Source organism: Dysidea avara, chromosome 3 (assembly GCF_963678975.1).
Source record: "Dysidea avara chromosome 3, odDysAvar1.4, whole genome shotgun sequence".
NCBI classification, from domain to species: domain Eukaryota; kingdom Metazoa; phylum Porifera; class Demospongiae; order Dictyoceratida; family Dysideidae; genus Dysidea; species Dysidea avara.
The window spans coordinates 46233256-46253349 of record NC_089274.1 but is presented as its reverse complement, the minus strand read 5'-3'; the positions used below and the strand labels follow the sequence as shown (position 1 = coordinate 46253349).

Genomic DNA, 20094 nt, shown 5'->3' with positions numbered 1-20094 from the left:
ATATATTTAATCTGTACATGTACGCTATACTCAATTCTGGGTCCTGTACATTATAAATAAATGAATAAATAAATAAATGAATAAATAAATAAACTAGTACCAAAAACAAATCACCCTGTAGGGAGTTCAGTTACACAAGTCACCCTGTGGAGAGCCCAAGGAAGACAGTTCAGCTACAAACAAATCACCCTGTAGAGAGTTCAGCCACAAGCAATCCCCAGAGTTCAGCTATAAACAAGTTACCCTGTGGAGAGGTCAGTCACAAACAAGTCACTTGTAGAGTTCAGCTAAAAAGTCATCCAGTAGAGTGCTCAGCTACAAACAATCACCCTGGAAAGATTTCAGTAATAAACAAGTCACCCTGTATAGATCTCAGCTACAAATTTGCATTCATTGGTGTAGCTAAGAGTGGGCCTGGGTGGGCACGTGCAATTTCTTCAAGTCTTTCTGATTTACCATACTGCAGCAACACACAAGTCACCCTGTAGAGATTTCAGCTACAAAAAAATTAGCCTGTGGAGAGTTCAGTCACAAACTAGTTGCCCTGTATAGTCTACAAAGAAATCATCCTGTGGAAAATTCAGCCGCAAACAAGTCACCCTGTAGAGAGTTCAGCTACAAACAAACCAGCTTGTGGAGAAATCAGCCACAAAATAGTTACCGTGTGGTGAGTTCAGCCACAAACAAGTCATTCTGTAAGAGGGCTGAGCGATACCACCATTTTAGTATCACAATCAATACTAAAGCCACTATTCACGATACCGAATACATAGTTCACGATACTTACAAATAAGTCTATCATAACTGGTGCTACATAGTGTATTGCTCAGCATTCCTGCAGGAAGTCTTTAAAGGTAGCATCAAACTAACCATTATCATCCTTGTTTACAGTAACAGTAATTGTAACACATGTTTTGAGGTTATGTTATGGTGTTCACACCTCGCTGCAAGGGTTCCACTTGGGGTACTTAGAGATAATAAGTCACTCTCTAGGGTTCCTATGGATACAAATACATGAAAATAGTAAGAAGAAAATATCCTGACCGCCTGGCAGACTCCTGTAAGCGTTTGAGCGTTAATCGGATGGCTGCAGGTTCGAGGCTGCCCAGGTCCAGTCATGGATTTTTTTCTTCTTTCTCCTACTTTTCAAACATACTTAGTGCAGTTAATATAAACATCTTGGCCTTCTGGTATACAGGCTCTGCCTTTACCAAGTACTTTAATCATAATAGTAACCAGATTATGACTTACAAGGATTCTTAGCCTAGTACTGCATAACAAATAGGTTTTTAATGACAGGAATGGTATCACAATAGTTAATAACAAAATATTACAATAACGATACTTTCAAAATATCACGATATATCGTTAAATAATATCACTCAGTCCTATCCTGTATAGATTTCAGCTACAAACAAATCACCCTGTGGAAAATTTAGCCACAAACAAGTCACCCGGTACAGAGACTAGAAATGTGATTTGAGTAGAAATGTGATATGAGTATTAGTGGTCATGAATTTACAACAAAAGTTCACAAACAAGTATAATTATCCCTTTAACCCCGAATGCCACCATAGTGGCTCTAAAAAGCAGTCGTGTATAAACCTCTGTAACATCCGCATATTTCAATGTACAGAGATGGGATTACAATCAATGGAATCCTTGATGAATAAGCTTTCGATTGATATATAAGGTTTAGCGATTGGCAAAGGGGAAGGCAGTAAACGTCATCAATATTGAGAGGATCAATGCGCATGATTCTTCAAAACATTAACACCCATATATTCTGCATACTTTAATGCATGGACTTGAAATAAAGTTACACGGATTTGCCACGTCATGCCCAGCAAGATGGCAGCTAGTTCTTTTTTAATAGTCCCATCTGCTGCAAAGTTATGGATGCATTTTTACAACTATGCAAATTGTCATGGCAGAAAGTTTCAAGGTTGCTGGCAGCACTCAGGTCTCCAGACAGTGACAGTCTACTGAAACAGGCTGGATCAGAGTAGTGTATTATGTCCATCTATTGTAAACAATAAGATACTGTGCATTTCAGTTATAGAATCTTAGTAGGGATATTCACTTCTTATTGTTTTACAGTAATTGGACATTATGTGCAAGCTTGTTTCGGTATTTTTTTATTGGGGTACTAGCTACATTGTCCCTACCCGAGTTAAAAATTCCTAATTTTTACTTATACTTGTCGATAGTGACAAAGGAGTGGACAGTCAAAGTTTCAGCCTTTATCTATTTCTATATATGTAGTAGTTGTAACATGGGCATGAGTGATTTGCCTGAAATATATGCACTCACACTTGGGCTGTGCCCTCGTGCTCATGCGTATATTTCAGGCAAATCACAAGTGTCCATGTTACAACTAATATATTCCACTTGGGTGACTCACCTGCAAGTGTGCATGGAAACTGCAGGAATGCTTTGCGAGTGTATTTGTATAGGGCCATGTGAATTTTGATTGTGGATAATGTCATAAAAGCAACGACAAGGCACTGCTGAGAGGCCGAACGTAAGTGTATCATCACGAACATGCAGATCGCTTCGATTGTGGGTACGCGATTAAACACAGGAAGTCCAAATACGAGCTTAACAGCTCATAATGAAGCTTAAGTGCACTATAAAGTACTTACTATACTAGCCATGAATAAACTAAAGCAGTGAATATGTTCACAGCGCCATGCCCATTCCAGTCACTAAGCATGTGTGACATCGCGCCAGGTGTCAAAACAGCAATATAAAGACAATTCAAGTGCACTACAGTACTTACTTTTACTAGCCATGAATAAACTAAAGTAGTGAATACTAATAACACTAATGGCCAAATCAATTAAGTACTACACCCAGTGTCTGGACATCGCCACATGACTATTGAATGCAACATGATCAATATAAACTAACCTGTGACCTTCTTCATTCAGTAATACAACGAACTATCTTCTTCCCCAAGTCCATGATCTACGCTTTGGCTCACTTCACAAAACTAAAACCCACTATCGATCCTGTGAAGTGTCGCTATATTAAAGCAGAGGAGATCACACAGTTTCATCAAAGAAATTGAATGATTTCTGAGAATGCTTGGAATGCATTAATGAAAATAGGAGGTAGTATATACAAGTTATATCACTCCTAGGAGGGATATAACTTGTATATGTACCATGAAGCCACTTAACTTCAAAGGCAAATTTCAGGGTACGTATCTCATAAACTCTGGCTTTCCATGGTACATTTAAGTTAAACCATGGCTGGCCATGGTACATTTAAGTTAAACCATGGCCTTGATATCTGGTGAGGTAACGTTGGTTTGTTTTTATAAGAATCTTGGCAGCATTCGATTGTGGGAGTTTATCATTGCTCATGTGATGAAAACCATGAAGCCGATTTTCCATCCTACAGCACTCAGACGGAGGCAATTCGACTCCCTTACCACCCTACGAGTTGACAAGCGAAAGTTCAAGGTGAGAACTAGTGTCATAGGTAATTTACAAGTGCTTGTCCACATGTTTGATTACGTACCACGCCCACTTTCGTATATCATGAGGTAACCACACTACAGTGAAGCTTACCCCTCTGGATGTTTGTAAACAGTGTTCAAGTGATGTAGCAACTTTGAAACACTTGTAAATCACTACATTGAGTGTTTCTGTGATATCCATAGGATTTGCTCGTTTATGTTAACAAACGTAGTCACAACGTTAGTTGTTGCTGTCCCATAATCGAATTTCACAAGTTGGTCTATGAAATGAATTCGGTGGTCGGTCTCGTATTGGTTTGGGTGATTAATCACCCGCAGGCTCTTAGCCTGCCATTGGCATGGTACATATCAGTTATATCACGTGCCCTCGTGATTTGCCTGATATGTACATCCATGCTCTCGGGCCTGACGGCCCTCGAGCTTGGGTGTACATATCAGGCAAACCACTCAGGTACATGATACAACCATTGCGTTCCTGAGCACTGATGACAGTGCTATTATACCACTTATACACCTTCTCTTCCCTTTGAAGTGAGGTGTGAAAGTGGTATATATAAAACTGAAAGCATATGTCTGTTTGTCTGTCATGCATTCCTTTGGTGTCCAACAATTTTCTTGCCAGTTGATGCATGTATCAAAGCAGTTTTTGCACCAAACAAAGCATTCATCATATAAAAATTACCTCGCTTTTTAATGAAGCTTCTAACTGTCATCACTCTTCATTTACAGCATGTTTATTGCAAGGGTGTAGAGCAAAAACTTGTTTCTGTAAACCACATGCAAACCACAGGTAAACACCCGTGCTTATGCATGCCTTTATAAGATGGTTTTTAAAGGGTTACTGTTAATATTAGACAATTGGCTTAGTGATCTTCATCCTAATCCCAGGGTCCCAAGTTCAAATCCAAAAAAGTTGGAATCATTTTCTGTCTTTTTTTTAATGCTCTGCAACCTTTTTAGTGCTATCTTTTTTTGTTACAGGAAACTTTTCACGTAATTTTTTTCTGTGGTTCTAAATTTTATTGGTGCAACATTCTTTTCTGAATGTGTGCCATTTTATTTTTACTCTCAATATAAACACTTTGACATCAACTTACATATAATGCTTTAGTACAGAAATAAGGATAATGTAATGAGCTATTGCTGGGAATACATGAGACTATATAGCGTAAGCGACCGATTAACAACCATACCTGGTACCTTAACTTCTAACTCAGTGAAGAAAGATCCTACAACTTCCAATTTTCATCATCTGCTCCGGCTGTCTCTCAGCTATAAAGTAGGTGTGGTCCCATTTTCGTAGACCAGTTTGTTTTAGTGCTGTGCGCGCTAGACTGAGACCATGTAAAGTACATAATATCGACCACCGGTACGTTTTATCGACCACACATACATTTTCCAAATATGGATTATCGACCAGTTGCTAATATGATGTAATATCACTGCACTTGAAAACTCTGCCACATCCTGCCATATATGATGCAATTCAGCATCTAATAATGTACACACCCACCAATTTTCAGATTAATCGTGTGATTAGAACGCGAGTTATGAGCGAAACTGGTTTATTAAACACATAAAATGCCATCTTTCAATAAAGCAACAACAAAAACTACAAGTCTTTAGACTACTCTTTGCTTGAAACCTTTTTTTAAGACTGAATAGAACAACCTGGCGGGTATAACTAATCACTGGACTGGACTACTGGACTGACATATTTTTGATTTTTACACATTCTGAGGTCGTTAGTCTTGCTAGCCAAGGGCCTTCAGATAACTTGCAGTCTGCTACTAAAATGATGAGTGTGAGGAGTGGAATAAGCAAAAACTGACTTCTAATGATTTCACCTCTATTTATTATGTTTTTCTACAATACATATACCTATACCAAGAGTTCATAATATATATATTATGAACTCTTGCCTTTACGCCTTATCAGTATGCTGCATGGAATGTTCTAGTTATGGTTAACCAACGATAAAGTCTAGCAAGCTTGTACAATACTAATAAATTTGGTCACTTATTATAGTACGCCAACCAGCACATGTAAGAACTAATCACGTTAGCAGCGGAAAAAACTACAGTTGTGCATTGAGCTTGTATATTGTATGTAGGAACAAATTTAGCTACAATAGATTATCCTAGGAAGGATAGATTGTGTCCCAGGGGTCTGAGCTATTTAATTCAAGGATACAGTGTATCATAGGTAGCTCAAATATAGTAAAATGATTTTTGGTTAGCTATTGCTATATATTACAATCTCCAAAACACAATATTAAGAAGCATATAAATGCTGTAGAGCATAACAAGTAGTGAGAAGTCAGTTTTTGCTTACTCCACTCCTCATTTTAGTAGCAGGCTGCAAGTTTTTTGAAGGCCCTTGGCTAGCAAGACTCAATAAAACCAACCTCAGACTGTGTAAAAAAGATGTCAGTCCAGTAGTCCAGCCCAGTGTTCCAGTCCAGTAGTCCAGTCCAGTGATTAGTTACACCCCAACCTGGCTGCTTTTGCCAGTCCATGACACAAGTGAACAAAGGCAGATTTTGATAGCATCGTGTATCACCAGATCCAGCGTATCATTTAGACTTGTTTCAGGCTTTACCACTACTGTAATACTTTGTAGAACATGGGCCAATACTTTTCCACTGTGTACAACACTGGTAGTGATGTCTTGGATGACTTATCTCCTTCTTCTCCATTCAAAAGTAGCAAACCGTTTTTGCGTGATCAAACAAACTTGCAATGGGAAACACTTGGGAAAATATGTTGTAAAACCCTTCTCTGAAGATCAAAAACCTGTAAAAGAGGACAGAAACCATTAGAACAGTCCTATAAATGAGTACGCATTTATGGAGTAGTTCATTGTTTTAAAAATGTATAGGTTGATAATACGTACCGGTTGATAATCGGTCACTTATGCTATACAATAAAACATTGAATGAGTATCCTTACCATTGTCACTAACTGAAATATAAGGCAATAAAATCCTGTACATGTAGGGCAGGCCTAAGTAACTGATAGGTACAGCATAGATATTAGAGAAACGGGATAAGCAACCAGCCCGTCTGGCACCTATTTAACACCTCACTCCGCATGTGATTGCTTCAATTACGAATTACAATCAATCCTCTTAAATAATGTAAATCCAAGCGTAACTCTATCGAAGTTAAATAATTCCGAGCACCATGGTGAGGCTTGTGACCACTGAATCATGCTTACAAACGAGCTCAAAAGACCTCAGTGAATCACTAGAGCAGCTAATTTCAACGATGGAAGGTGAGTGCGCTGGCCTTGAACACCGTGACTGGTGCTGGATGTACGCAGAGCTAATGAATGACTACGGTCTTAAAACACTCCCACTAATATTGTGGCTCTAAGGTTTGAGTTATGTATTCGTGATATATAAACCTGACCATTCAATCGTAGATATCTATGATGCAATCATCAGTTCTGATGATGGGATTAGATTTGTATAAGAAGTCTTGATTGTACTGGACATGTATAGCCTACTACTGTAATATCTAAGCTGCATGTTTGTAACTAGATTTCCCAGTAATGTGCTGTCTTATTTTAGGCCCTGCACGATTGCTGGTTATTGCAGTTAAATCTGTATTGACTGATAGAAAGTTTCAACTACCGTCACCTCAAGCCATCACTGCACTCAAGAGTGCTAAAGACCTAGTAAAACTGTGGAACAGTGAGCCACAGAAGCATCAACCAACAACTGATTTTGCTCAGTATTTAGTTGATCAACTCAAAACATGCTTTCAAACTAAAGCTAAATCTATGCATTTGAAAAAGGAGTGGATGTGGGGCAAGTATCACCAGCTTCGTACTTCTTCTGCTTTTAAACTGGAGTGGAAGAAGTTTCTGGGGGCATCTATAAGAGTTTCAAATATCCATTTCTTCCAGCACCTTACTCATAAAGTATTTACAGAACTGATAAACTTGGAATTTCCACTTGTAACAGAAACAGATGGGGAGGGTACATCTGACACAATAACAACAACAGAAAAAAATGCACTTCGATATGTTGCAGGATATGTATGCAGAAAAGTTAAAGATAACCTGATAAGTGCACATTGCAAAATCCCAAACAAGCAGTGTATGATCCAATGTTTGCTGGACATAAGCAGCAACACTGGTGATGATTTAGATTGCAATGAGTGGGTCAGCATGGTGAATAGAGGAGGGCTGTGGCGAATAAATGATGACGTGTACAGTGTTTTTGTTATGATGGAAGAACTTATTCGACCAATCCTAAGGAAAGAGTTTGCGGACCAGATAGATGAAGGCACAAAGAAAAAGATTGTTGACAAGATACTAAGTGATGAGGATTTACTTTTTCAGTGGTGCTTTGTGGTGAGGACAGTGGTAGATACAGAATTATCAGAAGTACTACTAAAACAAATTGCCGAGTTGTACCTTACCATAAGAGGTCATGCATTTGCCAGTTCTTGTCTTGAATTATATAAGCAAGCCAGCAAACAAAGTTTGCAAAAGAAGAAGGGACTACGCACGAAGCTGTCATCAAGCCAATAATACATTCTCATTATAAATATTTTCATTTTAAATAACTGATAATGACAGAATTATACACTTTCACCAAATATTATGCACATAAATGTGATTCACAATTTTTTATTTCTGATACTTCTCCGCTTAGGAAGTGGCTTGTTCTCTTTTCCAGCAATCCACATCTGTTGACCTAGTAGAGTACTGGCTTTATTCGTTCCCCGGCAGTTGCCCCTGATGTTGGAACAAGTGGTGTTGACAACTCTTATCGTCTGAGTGTTCTTCTGGAACTGACTTGCATTAGGATTGTCATTAGATGACCCCCTCTGTCTTTGTTGTCCAAAAAATTTCTCAATGGGGTCTTGAGACAACCTATTGCTCAGAAACAGCGTTACTCCAGGTATCTTGAAGATGTACTGCAGGAATTCTATGAATGAATGTACTACAAGAAGCAAAGATAATACTAACACTTGCATTCACAGTGTAGGTCTCACCTGTAATTCTAAGGCCAAGACGTGTTTCATGACTTATCAGCATAGTATTTTTTTCCTCTGCAGAGAAGCCTGGTCTTTCTTGCACTGCTTTCTCCCAATCATCAAGGTACTTTAAAAACACATCTTTCACCACTACATAGATAGCAAATACAAATTCAACCAGCGTAAAATGCACTGATGCTTACATGACTCACCTCCACACGAAAATCACCTGCTTTTCGATAAGGTGACTTAAAAAGATTCTCCTCCTTTCTACCACTTGACATGTTCCTCACATTCAGACAGTCAAAAAACTTATCAAACATTTCGATGAATGTTATCGTTGCTGTCAGTGAATCCTCTTTTCTGTTCCTCATTGCATCAGCCACAGTATCACTTAATGCCTATGCAATGTTTGTTATTGTAGTAAACAACAAATTGCAAATACTCACCTGTACAGCTAGGTCTACCCGCATTTTTGAGTAGCTTGTCAAGTACACGTGTTCATACTTTAGTTTCTTGACTAATGCTAAGCCAGCACTTGTTCGTGATCGGTTGTTATAGTACAAGTTCACCAGGTGGCTCCAAGAAATATCCTTTCCATCCTATATGTATACAAAAATAAGTGAATTTATAATACTGCACAATATCACACATACCCACAAATGTCTGTTGGAACTAGCCCAACAGTTTCTCACCGTTTTCTTAAGGTGTGGCGGATCAGAAAAGAAAAAAAAAGGCCTGTCATCATCTGTATAGGGATTGGAAACTTTATGGACAAAAGTAGATTTGGCCTTAGGGTCATGAAGACGAAATAATCTTCTGTTAGCAGCAAGCCCATCACAAGTTAAACCCATCACTTTGAAACCACATAGCTCCAACCGTTCAACTGCCTCCCATAAGGGGTGGTACATCTGATCACCAGACAGAGCAGCGCAAGGGAACTGACAATATGGAAATTCTAATTTTGTGAATAAGCCTTTAACCATTATCACTAGCATCGACTTTGCTAGTTGTGGCTCTCCTGTTTCATCTTGTTGAACAGCTTTCTCAAAATCAGACAAATGTGATTCTATGTCCCCAAGGTTAACAAATCCAGTGATGGCACCTGTAATTAATATTTTAACATGCAGCAGTTTAGTTTGTTGTATACCTGTATGCTTATCGTATACCACGTCTTCCTTAATATGCATCTCGTCCATCAAAAGAATAACATATTTATCCTTTTCTTCACAATTCAAAATATCTGTTTGGTCCATTAGTTGCTGGTCGACGTCATCTGAAAACCCTACACAAGCCTTAGTGTAATAGGTGTAATCTTGTAAAATTCTCTGTGATGGTAGCTTGATAACATTGGTTTCCCTCAACATCTCATATGCACCGCGTGAATAGTGCCAAAGGTATAAACACCATCAGATCATGAGAGGGTCCCACTTCATCGTCTTAGGGTTAGACAAGGATAATGCTTTCTTCTGGCTTTCCCAAAACATCCTTGCAAATGAATGCTCTGGGTAATTCTCAGCCACAAAAGGTGATTTATCATCAACAATAGTCTTAAGGTTTTCATGGAGATTTTCACCAATGCTAACTCCCCTAGGCTCAAGTGCATGATCTAGCTTTTCCTGGATTCTGCTGATCTCTTGCTTTAACATTTACATTGTGAATGCAGTCTCTTCATACGTTCATTCTTCTCTGAACTACTAAGACGCCTGTAGTTCGTATGGCTCTTGGGATCGCATTTATCCTGGTCTTTAGGATGCTCTTTAGCATATAACATTTTGTTCAACACTTGGCGATAAGCATGGCATTGCTCACAATGATCACCATTCTCACTAAATATTGCACATTTACTGGTAAATATTGAATCCTTCTTTTTATCATAAAAAGCTGTTTGTTCGGTTCCTGCAAAATTTCAATATTATACTAATACACTGATAGCCCACTAATTTACCATTAGTAAAGACTCCTTCTCTTTGCTCAGCAAGTACATGAAATTTTTCATCTGGATTCCCACAACACAAAGGAAATGTATCGAGGAGATTCAATGCTTCCTTACAGGCAGAGACTGAAGCGATTGTAGAAGGAAGAGAATGGAACACATCAGAGTATGGAACTTGAGCTGTGCTGTAGTTTACATGCCATGAGAAATCAGTGTGTATCACTAAACTACGTTCAAGGTATGGATGTCCCTCATCAGTTTGGCATAGCTTTGAATACCACAGTTCATTGCTATTCATCTCTTATGATGCTTCTATCCATCCTAAACAGCATTAAAATGTTACTTAATTAATCAAGAAATTCTACTTAAGTACCTTTAGGTAACACAGCAGTCTTCTCTACACGGTGCTTCAGCTGTAACAGAGATGGTGTGCTTGCATCAAAGTAAATCTGCTGCAAATTGGGCAAAGAAATTGGCAGAGTATCAGGCTGGGCTACATCTACATCCTCATCTTGCAATGATTCCTGCTTTGCAGCAATTTTAAGGGCTCTTTTCTTTCTATATTCATTTTTTCGGCGAACAGACAGCTTGAATTTTCGAGGCATTTCCTGACACCTGAAATTGCTTTACCTGAAAAATAAAGTTATCATGCAAAACTTACACTATAGAAGGTTCAGATAAATGCAAACAATAACCCTTAACTATAATGGTAGTACACTAGGAGGGAGACAAATTATATGTGTAAAATAGACTGTAACTGGAAGTACAAATCAAATAAATGATATATAGGCTTGTTAAACGGACTACTTTAGGTCTTATGCAAAGCAGCATAGATCAAGGATGAAAATGCAAGTTGAAACAGGTCTTTAACAGTAGCAGACTCGATGGAAAAGGGGGACAAAAAGGCTTGTAGAACGAAAAAATGATAAATAACGCTAAAATAGAGAAATCTGGGTAGAATCTCTTACTTCAAACGATAAAATCACACAAACAAACAAGGTCTCTTTGCCTAGCTTACTTACTGATCCTCCTTTGCTACTCCAAGCGCTACAGCAACTTCTTCACACATTCACAAAAGTGTCAATCACACCACGAGGAGTGCTTCAACAGCAGTATTGAGCCCACGTGATGCGTTTCTAATCCCGCTTCCGTAGGCTCTAATATCTATGGGTACAGGATGTAGTACTGCTGGAGTGTAGGTGTACTTGCAGTACATTACACAACTTTGGTAACGTACAGTTGGATGTACTTGTAGGCAATATTATGCTGTGTCTAAATAGCAAGCATGACAAATATTGCTTTAAATGACTAACATATAGTTTTCCAGCATTAATTTTGTTACACTGTACGTGTATCATACAGTACGATAGTATTGTATAGTAGGGACTGCAACAGTGTGGGTGTGGCCCATGAAAAACATCACCCAAAACTAGCCTCACATTTCCCTGACAATGATGAAGCATGATTGGTTAGCTAACGAAAACTAAGCCCAAACAAGCTTTCAGATCAACCCGAAACACTTTCATGATTTTTTTTTTGCTTATTAAATGGAATTTTCTAGTGACTGAGTAGCTGACTGACTGATGCCTTCAGATAAGCATAACTCAATAATGGCTAAGGCTACAGGCTTAATTTTCTCACTGTTCAATGTTGCTTCAGCTGGACAGGTGCCTTTTGGCATATACCGCAGTATGGACAATGCATTCTCCATGGACTTACCAGTGTCCTCCTTTGTGCCATTCATCTTTGCTGACAGTGAAAGGTGTCAATTTGGTGGTAGCACATGATGGCTTCCCTTGGTAACAGAAATCATTGGTATTTTTCATAGTGGCTACTTTGATTGCAGAGGTGCTTTTCAAACGGTTTTTGATTCATAATGCTGTGTAATGGTTGAACATAGCTGACAACGAAGCTTAATGGATACTTCACTTTTCAGACGATAATTGATAATTGGGGCACGCAGTGCCATTTACAGTATGCGTGGGTTCATCAGTCATAATAATTTTATTTTACAAAAAAAAGTTAACGAACAAGTACACGAATTTTCAACTAGAGTAGGGACCATAGCATATTAATAGAGTGGTATAGTGCATAAATATGGTCATTTTATGCACTTTGTGAGAGTAGCATCAAACTTGGCACATAGACTGTACTTCCAATGACATTTATTTTTGGATATCATATTTGACCTTTGGTGACCTTTATGGCCATTTTTACATTAAAATTTCATTATTTTTGTCTTAATCTCCCTGAAACATTGTTTTACACCATTAAGCATGGTTTCAAACTAAAGTCTTGCTGAAAGAAATAACTCGATATTTATTTGGAGTCAATAGGTAATTTCATTCCTAAGTTATGATCATTTGTATTAGCCATGAAATTTTATAAGTTACCTGCTCATTGGTAATTTACACCCCAAGGGCAGATGAATCTTATGACCAATAAAAAATGATCATAACTTTGCAATAGAATAAGCTATTGACTTTAAACAAAAGTCAAGTTGTTTCTTAGATTAACATCTTTAATTTGGACAATGTTTTAACAGTGTAAAGTAACACCTCAGGAAAATAAAGACAGAAATGACAAATTTTCAGTATAAAGATGGTTGCAAAGGTCAAGTCTGCGATGGCACTATATCAAAAAATGAATGTCATTAGAAGTACAATTGATATGGAAAGTTTCATGCTTTTCTCACAAATGGCTTTCACACTATGCTGCTCTACTATATTGATAAAAAGTACCGAAGCAAGCTGGAGTAGTGCACGCGATATTAAATCACAGTAAAACAATATATTGTACTTTGCGTGGGAGGATCAAAGCGATGCCGCGTATCGTATTGTCCATACAGTACTAATTAGCTGCATAACTGTACTGTATGAGTCATACAGAACAGTTGTGCAGCTAATTGGGCAAATAGAGTACAGTTATGTGCTTAATTGGGCAAATACAGCACACTTGGGCAAATACAGTATAGTTAGCTAAGCGGAGAATTTATTTAAAGAATGTTACCTAAACAACACACTGTAAATCACTAAAACCAGCCAAACTAATCCTATGAGTTTGTTCTATGGCTAGAAATAGATTGTATAAACACTTACTGATCGTCTGATCATGAAGCTTTTTAAACACGACTCCACTAAGACAGCACGATTGATCACGTGCATGACATTGTAAATCGCTAAAACCCAAACTAATCCTATTATTTTTTATTTATTTTTTTATTCAGGCTTTACAGGTCTGTAGGACACTTGGTCCTACAGCCTATCCAGAGTTGTTACATAAAGTGTGTTTGAAAAGGTGGAGAAAGGAGAAAAAATCCATGACTGGCCTTGGCAGCCTCATTAGTTCGTTCTACAACTAGAAATAGATTATATGAACACTTACTGATACCCTGATCACCGAAAATCACAGCGTTTTGAGTGCTAGAGAAAATTGCTCCAAGCCAGATGACCAGGAAGTACAATATAACACTGAACGCACTGCCTATGCTTGTGTGTATGAAAAATACAGCACTTGGGGGTGTCTCGAGGCAAATACAGCACTCGGCTTCACCTCGTGTTGTATTGGCCTTTCGACGTGCCCCCTCAGGCTGTATTTTCCATATGCACGCATGCAGCAATGTTTTAACTATAACAAGAAGTGTTATATCCCTACCGTGTATTTCCATTATGTTATCTTAAGCACAGTAGGGATATAACACTTATTGTTGTCTTAATGTCGATATGCTAGGGTCTCTACTCTAGTTGAAAATTCTAAAGTTTTTTGTGTACTTGTAGGTGTACTGAATTATAATATGTCCATGCAGGGAAATGAAGTCCTTCACCTATAGGCAGGACTTTGTTTCAGAATTATACTTATGTCCTTACCATTGTCACTAATTGAAGTAGTGTAACTATGGGGCATTGAAGTCCTGAACATAGGGAAATTAAATCCAGCACATACAGGGCAGGATTAATTAACTGTTGCAGTACTGCAGGAGCGTAGATGTGTTTACAGTAAAATAATTACACAGCTTCAGGTTGGATGTGCTTACATTAGGGTGCAACAATATATCGATATATTGCAATATTTCAATATGTGTGATGAAACATATTGATATATTACGTATTGCAATATATTGCAATATATTGCGGTGTTACAATATATTGCATAATATTTCAGCATTGTAATGGGCTGTGGCTTGTGGACAATTATCCTATTCAGCTGCCACCCTCCTGGAGGGCGGGCATCAAAGCCACCAGAATTTAATTGCTGATTTAGTGGTGGCTAAACTAGAAGCCATATCCTAAACAAACAGTGCTAGTTGTAGTACTACATCTTTTGACTGGTGGGTGTACAGCACATATGACACTAATGCTGTCTGCTGTATCTTACATAGCTTACATGTTATTTACACAAGTATAGCACTTTAACACATCGCCAAAGGCCCTAATCCAAATATTACAATACAGCATTTTGTAAAGGAAATATGCAATATGGTATTTACCCATATCGCTGCATCCCTAGGGATATCATATTACACCGTGTCCAAATAGCCAGCACAACAAGCATTACTTTCCCCAAGTCCCAGCACTTAGTTCTTTAGTCCAGTGAGCAGTAAGTTACATGTATAACTAAACTGAAATATAGTGTAATCAGGGCAATAAAGTCCTGCATATAGCGCAGGTACCAGTACTAGTGATGAATAATCTTGGAGTTTATAGCACTAGACAGTTGGAACAGATATTGTAATGATGCAGCAAACAACTACAGGTGCCTAATGACATCCTGATGTTGTCATTATTAAAAATTGATTTAAATTAACATCATTGCAGCTATAGTGTATACTTCTTAGCTATCCTGCCACCTTTTATTTCACATACTGGTACTTTTGAATAAAAGTTACACCTCTATGCAAATTGTAGGCAGGCACTTTAGTCAGGCTCTGAGATAAAATTCAATAACAAACTGTAATCAAACATGTATGATGACACTATGCCAACTAAACTACCATATCCTTTCTTCTCCAGCTTCATCTACTGTATGGTAGTTGTACTAATACAGTCTACATGGATCCACCTGCAACACGTAATTCTGCAACATTACATAATCTGACATGTATCTTATTCAAAAGCTCACAAAACTCATAATCTTTATCAGTATCTTGATCAGGCATAGCAGCATCAGGATCATTCTCTGTGTTGTCTGGCCTTGGGTCCTGTGTCATCCCGTCATGAGATGTGGTTGTGGACATTGTCATATCATCGACACTCTATGCCTTTTCCTTTTGACCATATTGGGTTGCAATGATTTCTTTGCTCTTTCTTCAGCCTTCCTCTTATATGCTGCTTCCTTTTCACATTTCTTCTTTTCTTTTTCTTCTTCCTTCCTTTTTTTTCTTCTTTCTTATGTACAATAGCATAAACTTCTGAACACTCTCAACCCAATTACTCTGGTAGATGGAACATTCTTTTTAACTGGGGGGAGAAGGGATGTACTGAACAAAATACCTTGAAATAGAATCAGATTCTGGTGATGGTGCATTTTTACAAACTGCAATTAAACCTCATATAAATACAAAGTAACAGTAATCAAAACTACTTGTGTACCTGATTCACGACAAAATGCTGGTGTAATAGTGGATGCAGAATATAAATACTGAAGTTAGCACGGCACAACCAGAAAAGTTAGGTGATGTTGACTCCGAAATAACAGCTAGTGATGGCTAATACACTACTTGCATTTGGACAAAGAGATTAAGTTCCTAAAATTGAAGCCTGGTGTAGCAGCAGTTGATTGCCTGTCTGCCTGCCCTGCCTCCCCTGCCTGTCTGATCATGGTCACATGGCTAGAGACCAAACAAATCAGCCCATAGCCATCATTTCTTGCCATAGTAACAAAGTGGCATGCTCTTTTTCTGGCTCCAACGGGTGTCTGCCTTCTGTGCTTTGCCTTTCATTTTATCTTCAATTACATGATTGTCTTCTTCTTCATGCAAGGAAACCATACTGAAGCAGTAATTTTCTGCATTGAATACCTTCCTTAGAGGAGTGACATTGCATAGCCGCACTTATAAAATGATTGCATGGAATGACCACATCTTTAAACAATCAGAACACTCCACTACACCTTAATGATCAGAACACACCATGACTACACCACTAAATGATCTAGCTGTAATCAGCTGCTGTTTTGCTATAGAAAAATGGACATGGCAAATCATGCCCCTAAATCTATTGTGTAGCTCACACTCAAGACAAACAGGGAGATCAAGATACTCTAACAAAGCAGTTATAGTCACACCTTTATAACACAGCTATGCTATAGCAAAAAACTAATTAAATGAAGTGATGTTTTACATCATATATGTAGCTATGTAGGAAATCCCTACTTTGACATTGAACAGATGGTGGTACACATGCCAATATAAGGATTTTCCACATAGCTATGTTATTCATATCTCCTGTTTCACTACTTTTTTTGTTGGAATTTTTACTTCATTTTTAAACTAATAATTATAAAGTGGTCCCTCAGTATCCAGCCATTGATTATCCAAATGATTTATTATCCGATTGTGGAAACGATTGTTCTATTAAAGTATTTTGCCTAAAGTGTATGTTCTATTAGAGTATTTTAACTGAGCTCTGTATATAAATGTATGAGTTTATTCAAAAACACCTAGGGCTCAATGAGTTTGGATAATGGAGGGACCACTGTAGTATATATGCACCTTACTATTTTTGTTAATGCAATGGTGATGTCTTAAAGTTTTGAATTTTTATATTTTGAACTGGGTCACTGTATATGTCTTAATGGTGCATATTTTATTTTGCAGACATCCGGTGTAACAACTTATCAGCACCATCCAATGGAGAGATAGTATCATGTAGTTCTAATATAGAAGGGGTGGGCTATGAAGGAGATACTTGTAGTTTCACATGTAACACTGGTTACGAACTAACTAGTAGTGACACTAGGACTTGTCAGAGTAATGGGAGCTGGAATGGTACTGAGGCCATGTGTAGAAGAGGTATGTTAGTGCTTCTCTTTATCTGTGTCTATTCTATAAATTTTGTTTGAAAAATACATTTTGTGTAACATTTGCAAAGGTTTACATGATATTGCATGAAGTAAAAATACAGTCTATAAAGGTAAAGAATTATCCACACAAAAACAGCCAAGCTGTGAAAAAATGGTGCAGCCTTAAAAAGCTTTGGTGAAAAAAGTTGTGAAATCAAAGGTGGCGGCCAAGAAATGGCTGCAATGATGTTAATGCTAAAAAAAATTAATAATGGCTGTGTGCATTAACATCATTGCAGCCATTTCTTGGCCGCCACCTTTGATTTCACAACTTTTTTCACCAAAGCTTTTTAAGGCCGCACCATTTTTTCATAGCTTGGCTGTTTTTGTGTGAATTTCACTTCTTTTTGTACTTTATAAGGCCCCAAAACCAGCCTATGGCTGACTTTGAGGTTTGTTTTTACTCACATTTCTTTTCTATAATAAATGTATTTCATTGCATGTTTTATTTCAATATTTGATAATATTATTGTAATGCTCTAATAGAGTGCACATTTTTTGAGGACTTCTAATAGAACATACATAGAATGTTCTAGTACTTCTATTGGTAGATCTATGAAATTACAAACGTTTGATTATAAGCAGATTTCAACTAGATATTTCAATTATAAAGCAGAAATTAAGAGAGGTGATCAGCCAAGGTAGCAGTGGTTCAGTGATTAAGGATGCAGGTGTTAGGTGTTAGGTATGGAGGTCCCTAGTTCAAACTCTGGTAAGTTTTTTAAACATTTTTTGCACACCTTTTTTACCCCATGGTGACTGCTCTATTAGAATATCTTGATCCTGCGATTTTACACTTACTTGGTTTTTGCTTTATAACTTTGTCGCTGTAACTCTATTGCTATTCAAACTATCAAAAGGCACTGCTACAATGATCAGCTCATCTACACACCAATTTTCAAGTTATTTCTATGCTTGGTTTACCCTGTAGCCATGACAGAAGTTTGAACCTTTTTAATGTGAATAAATGCTCATAACTCCTTGAATATTCTTCAGATTCACAACAAACTTGGTACATGAATCCACTGTTACAGGTTCTTAATTCATGCCAAAGATTGAGGCGATTGAGGTACACGTTTGCATTTTATAGCAATTTTTGCAAAGTGTGCGAAAAGAAATCGAAGTCCCGTAGCCCCCCATATGGCATAAGAAGAAAAAAACAAAGAAATTAAAACAAAATTTTGAACACCCATATCTCGCAAATGGCTGTTGCGAATTTAATCAAATTTGCTGTGTGGCGTACCCTACCTGGAGGACAACTATAATGCAAAAATAGTGTGTTTGGAGAAAAGGCCATGGAGCTATGCACACATGAAAAAGCTGTTTTCTTTCTTCCTGTTAATATACTCACGGTGTGGTCGTTACTTTTCTTGGCCACACGACACACTATCATGTGTCTTGATGTAACAGATCGATTTCCTTGTTTCAAAATTATCCATCCCAACTTTGTAAAATCAACAGTAGTGATATGCCCTACACTTTTCATGTACTTTTTAAGTGGACTGCACTTACCATATACTAAGCGTGTAATTTTAGACCATCACAACTTACAGTTTAGACCATCACAACTTACAGTTAAGTACTGCTGCTGATAATAATGCAGTTTACTTCAGTAGAATCCTTTATGCTAGCACTATAAAACTGTACAATCGACTTCATAGTTAGCCTTGTATTTTCATCTGTGTAACTATTGCGGTTTCACAGTACAGTGGTTCCTCCATTATCTGAACTCATTGGGCCTTAGGGGTGTTTGGATAATGAAAAAGTGAAGCGCATACATTTATATACAGATCAGTTAAAATACTCTAATAGAACACACACTTTAGACAAAATACTATAACAGAACAGTCACTTCTACAGTTCGAATAACAGAAGCGTTTGGATAATTGATGGGCGGATAATAGAGGGAGACCACTGTATTGATATATGAATCATACACTACGATAGTAGTGTATATAGTAGGGACCACAAAGGAGTAGACGTGGTCCATTAAATAACATCACCCAAAAACCAGCTTCAATATTCCCTGACAACAATGAGGCAGTATTGGTTAGGTAAAACTAAGCCCAAACAAGCTTTCATATCGACCTGAAATGTTTTCAAGAAGTTGCTACGGAATTATTAAAAATAGTTTATTTAATGGAATTTTCTACTGACTGACTGACTGATGACTCCAGATAATGGCTAAGGCTACGGGCTTGATTTTTTCACTGTTTGACATCGCTTCAGCCCGAGAGGTGCCTCTTGGCATACCGCAGTACGTACAATGCATTCTTCATGGACTTACCAGTGTCCTCCTTTGTGTCCCATTCATCTTTGCTGACAGTGAAAAGTGTCGATTTGTCGGTAGAATGTGATGGCTTCCCTTCATAACAGAAATCGTCCGTATTTGTCATAATGGCTATTTTGATAGCAGAGGTGCTTTTCAAACAGTTCTTGATTTGTGCTGCTGTGTAACGGGTTGAAAATAGCTGACAATGAAGCATAATGGATACTTCACTTTTCAGACAATAGTTGATATAACTGGAGTGCACGGCACCATTTTTTTTCTTTTGGTATGTGTGGATTACAGAGGTGCTTTTCAAACAGTTCTTAATTCAAAATGCTGTGTAATGGGTTGAA

At 37.8% G+C, this 20094-nt stretch overlaps 1 protein-coding gene and 1 long non-coding RNA gene across 3 annotated transcripts in view; one reads left to right on the top strand and one right to left on the bottom strand.

Annotated features, from left to right (window-relative positions):
* Positions 1-20094, top strand: part of LOC136248567 (uncharacterized) — a 44515-nt gene that overhangs the window by 9606 nt on the left and 14815 nt on the right. Inside the window, exon 4 of the mRNA XM_066040336.1 lies at positions 17228-17422. Within this exon, the coding sequence (XP_065896408.1) occupies positions 17228-17422 (195 nt within the window). The remainder of the gene's footprint in view (positions 1-17227; positions 17423-20094) is intronic.
* LOC136251313 (uncharacterized) lies at positions 8041-9038 on the bottom strand. Of its 2 annotated transcripts, XR_010699006.1 has the most exons (4): positions 8927-9038; positions 8690-8878; positions 8496-8627; positions 8041-8443 (listed from the first exon to the last, which is right to left on the bottom strand). It is a non-coding gene; the product is annotated as an uncharacterized lncRNA (long non-coding RNA). The 2 variants fall into 2 exon arrangements; XR_010699005.1 differs by having other exon boundaries at positions 8690-9000.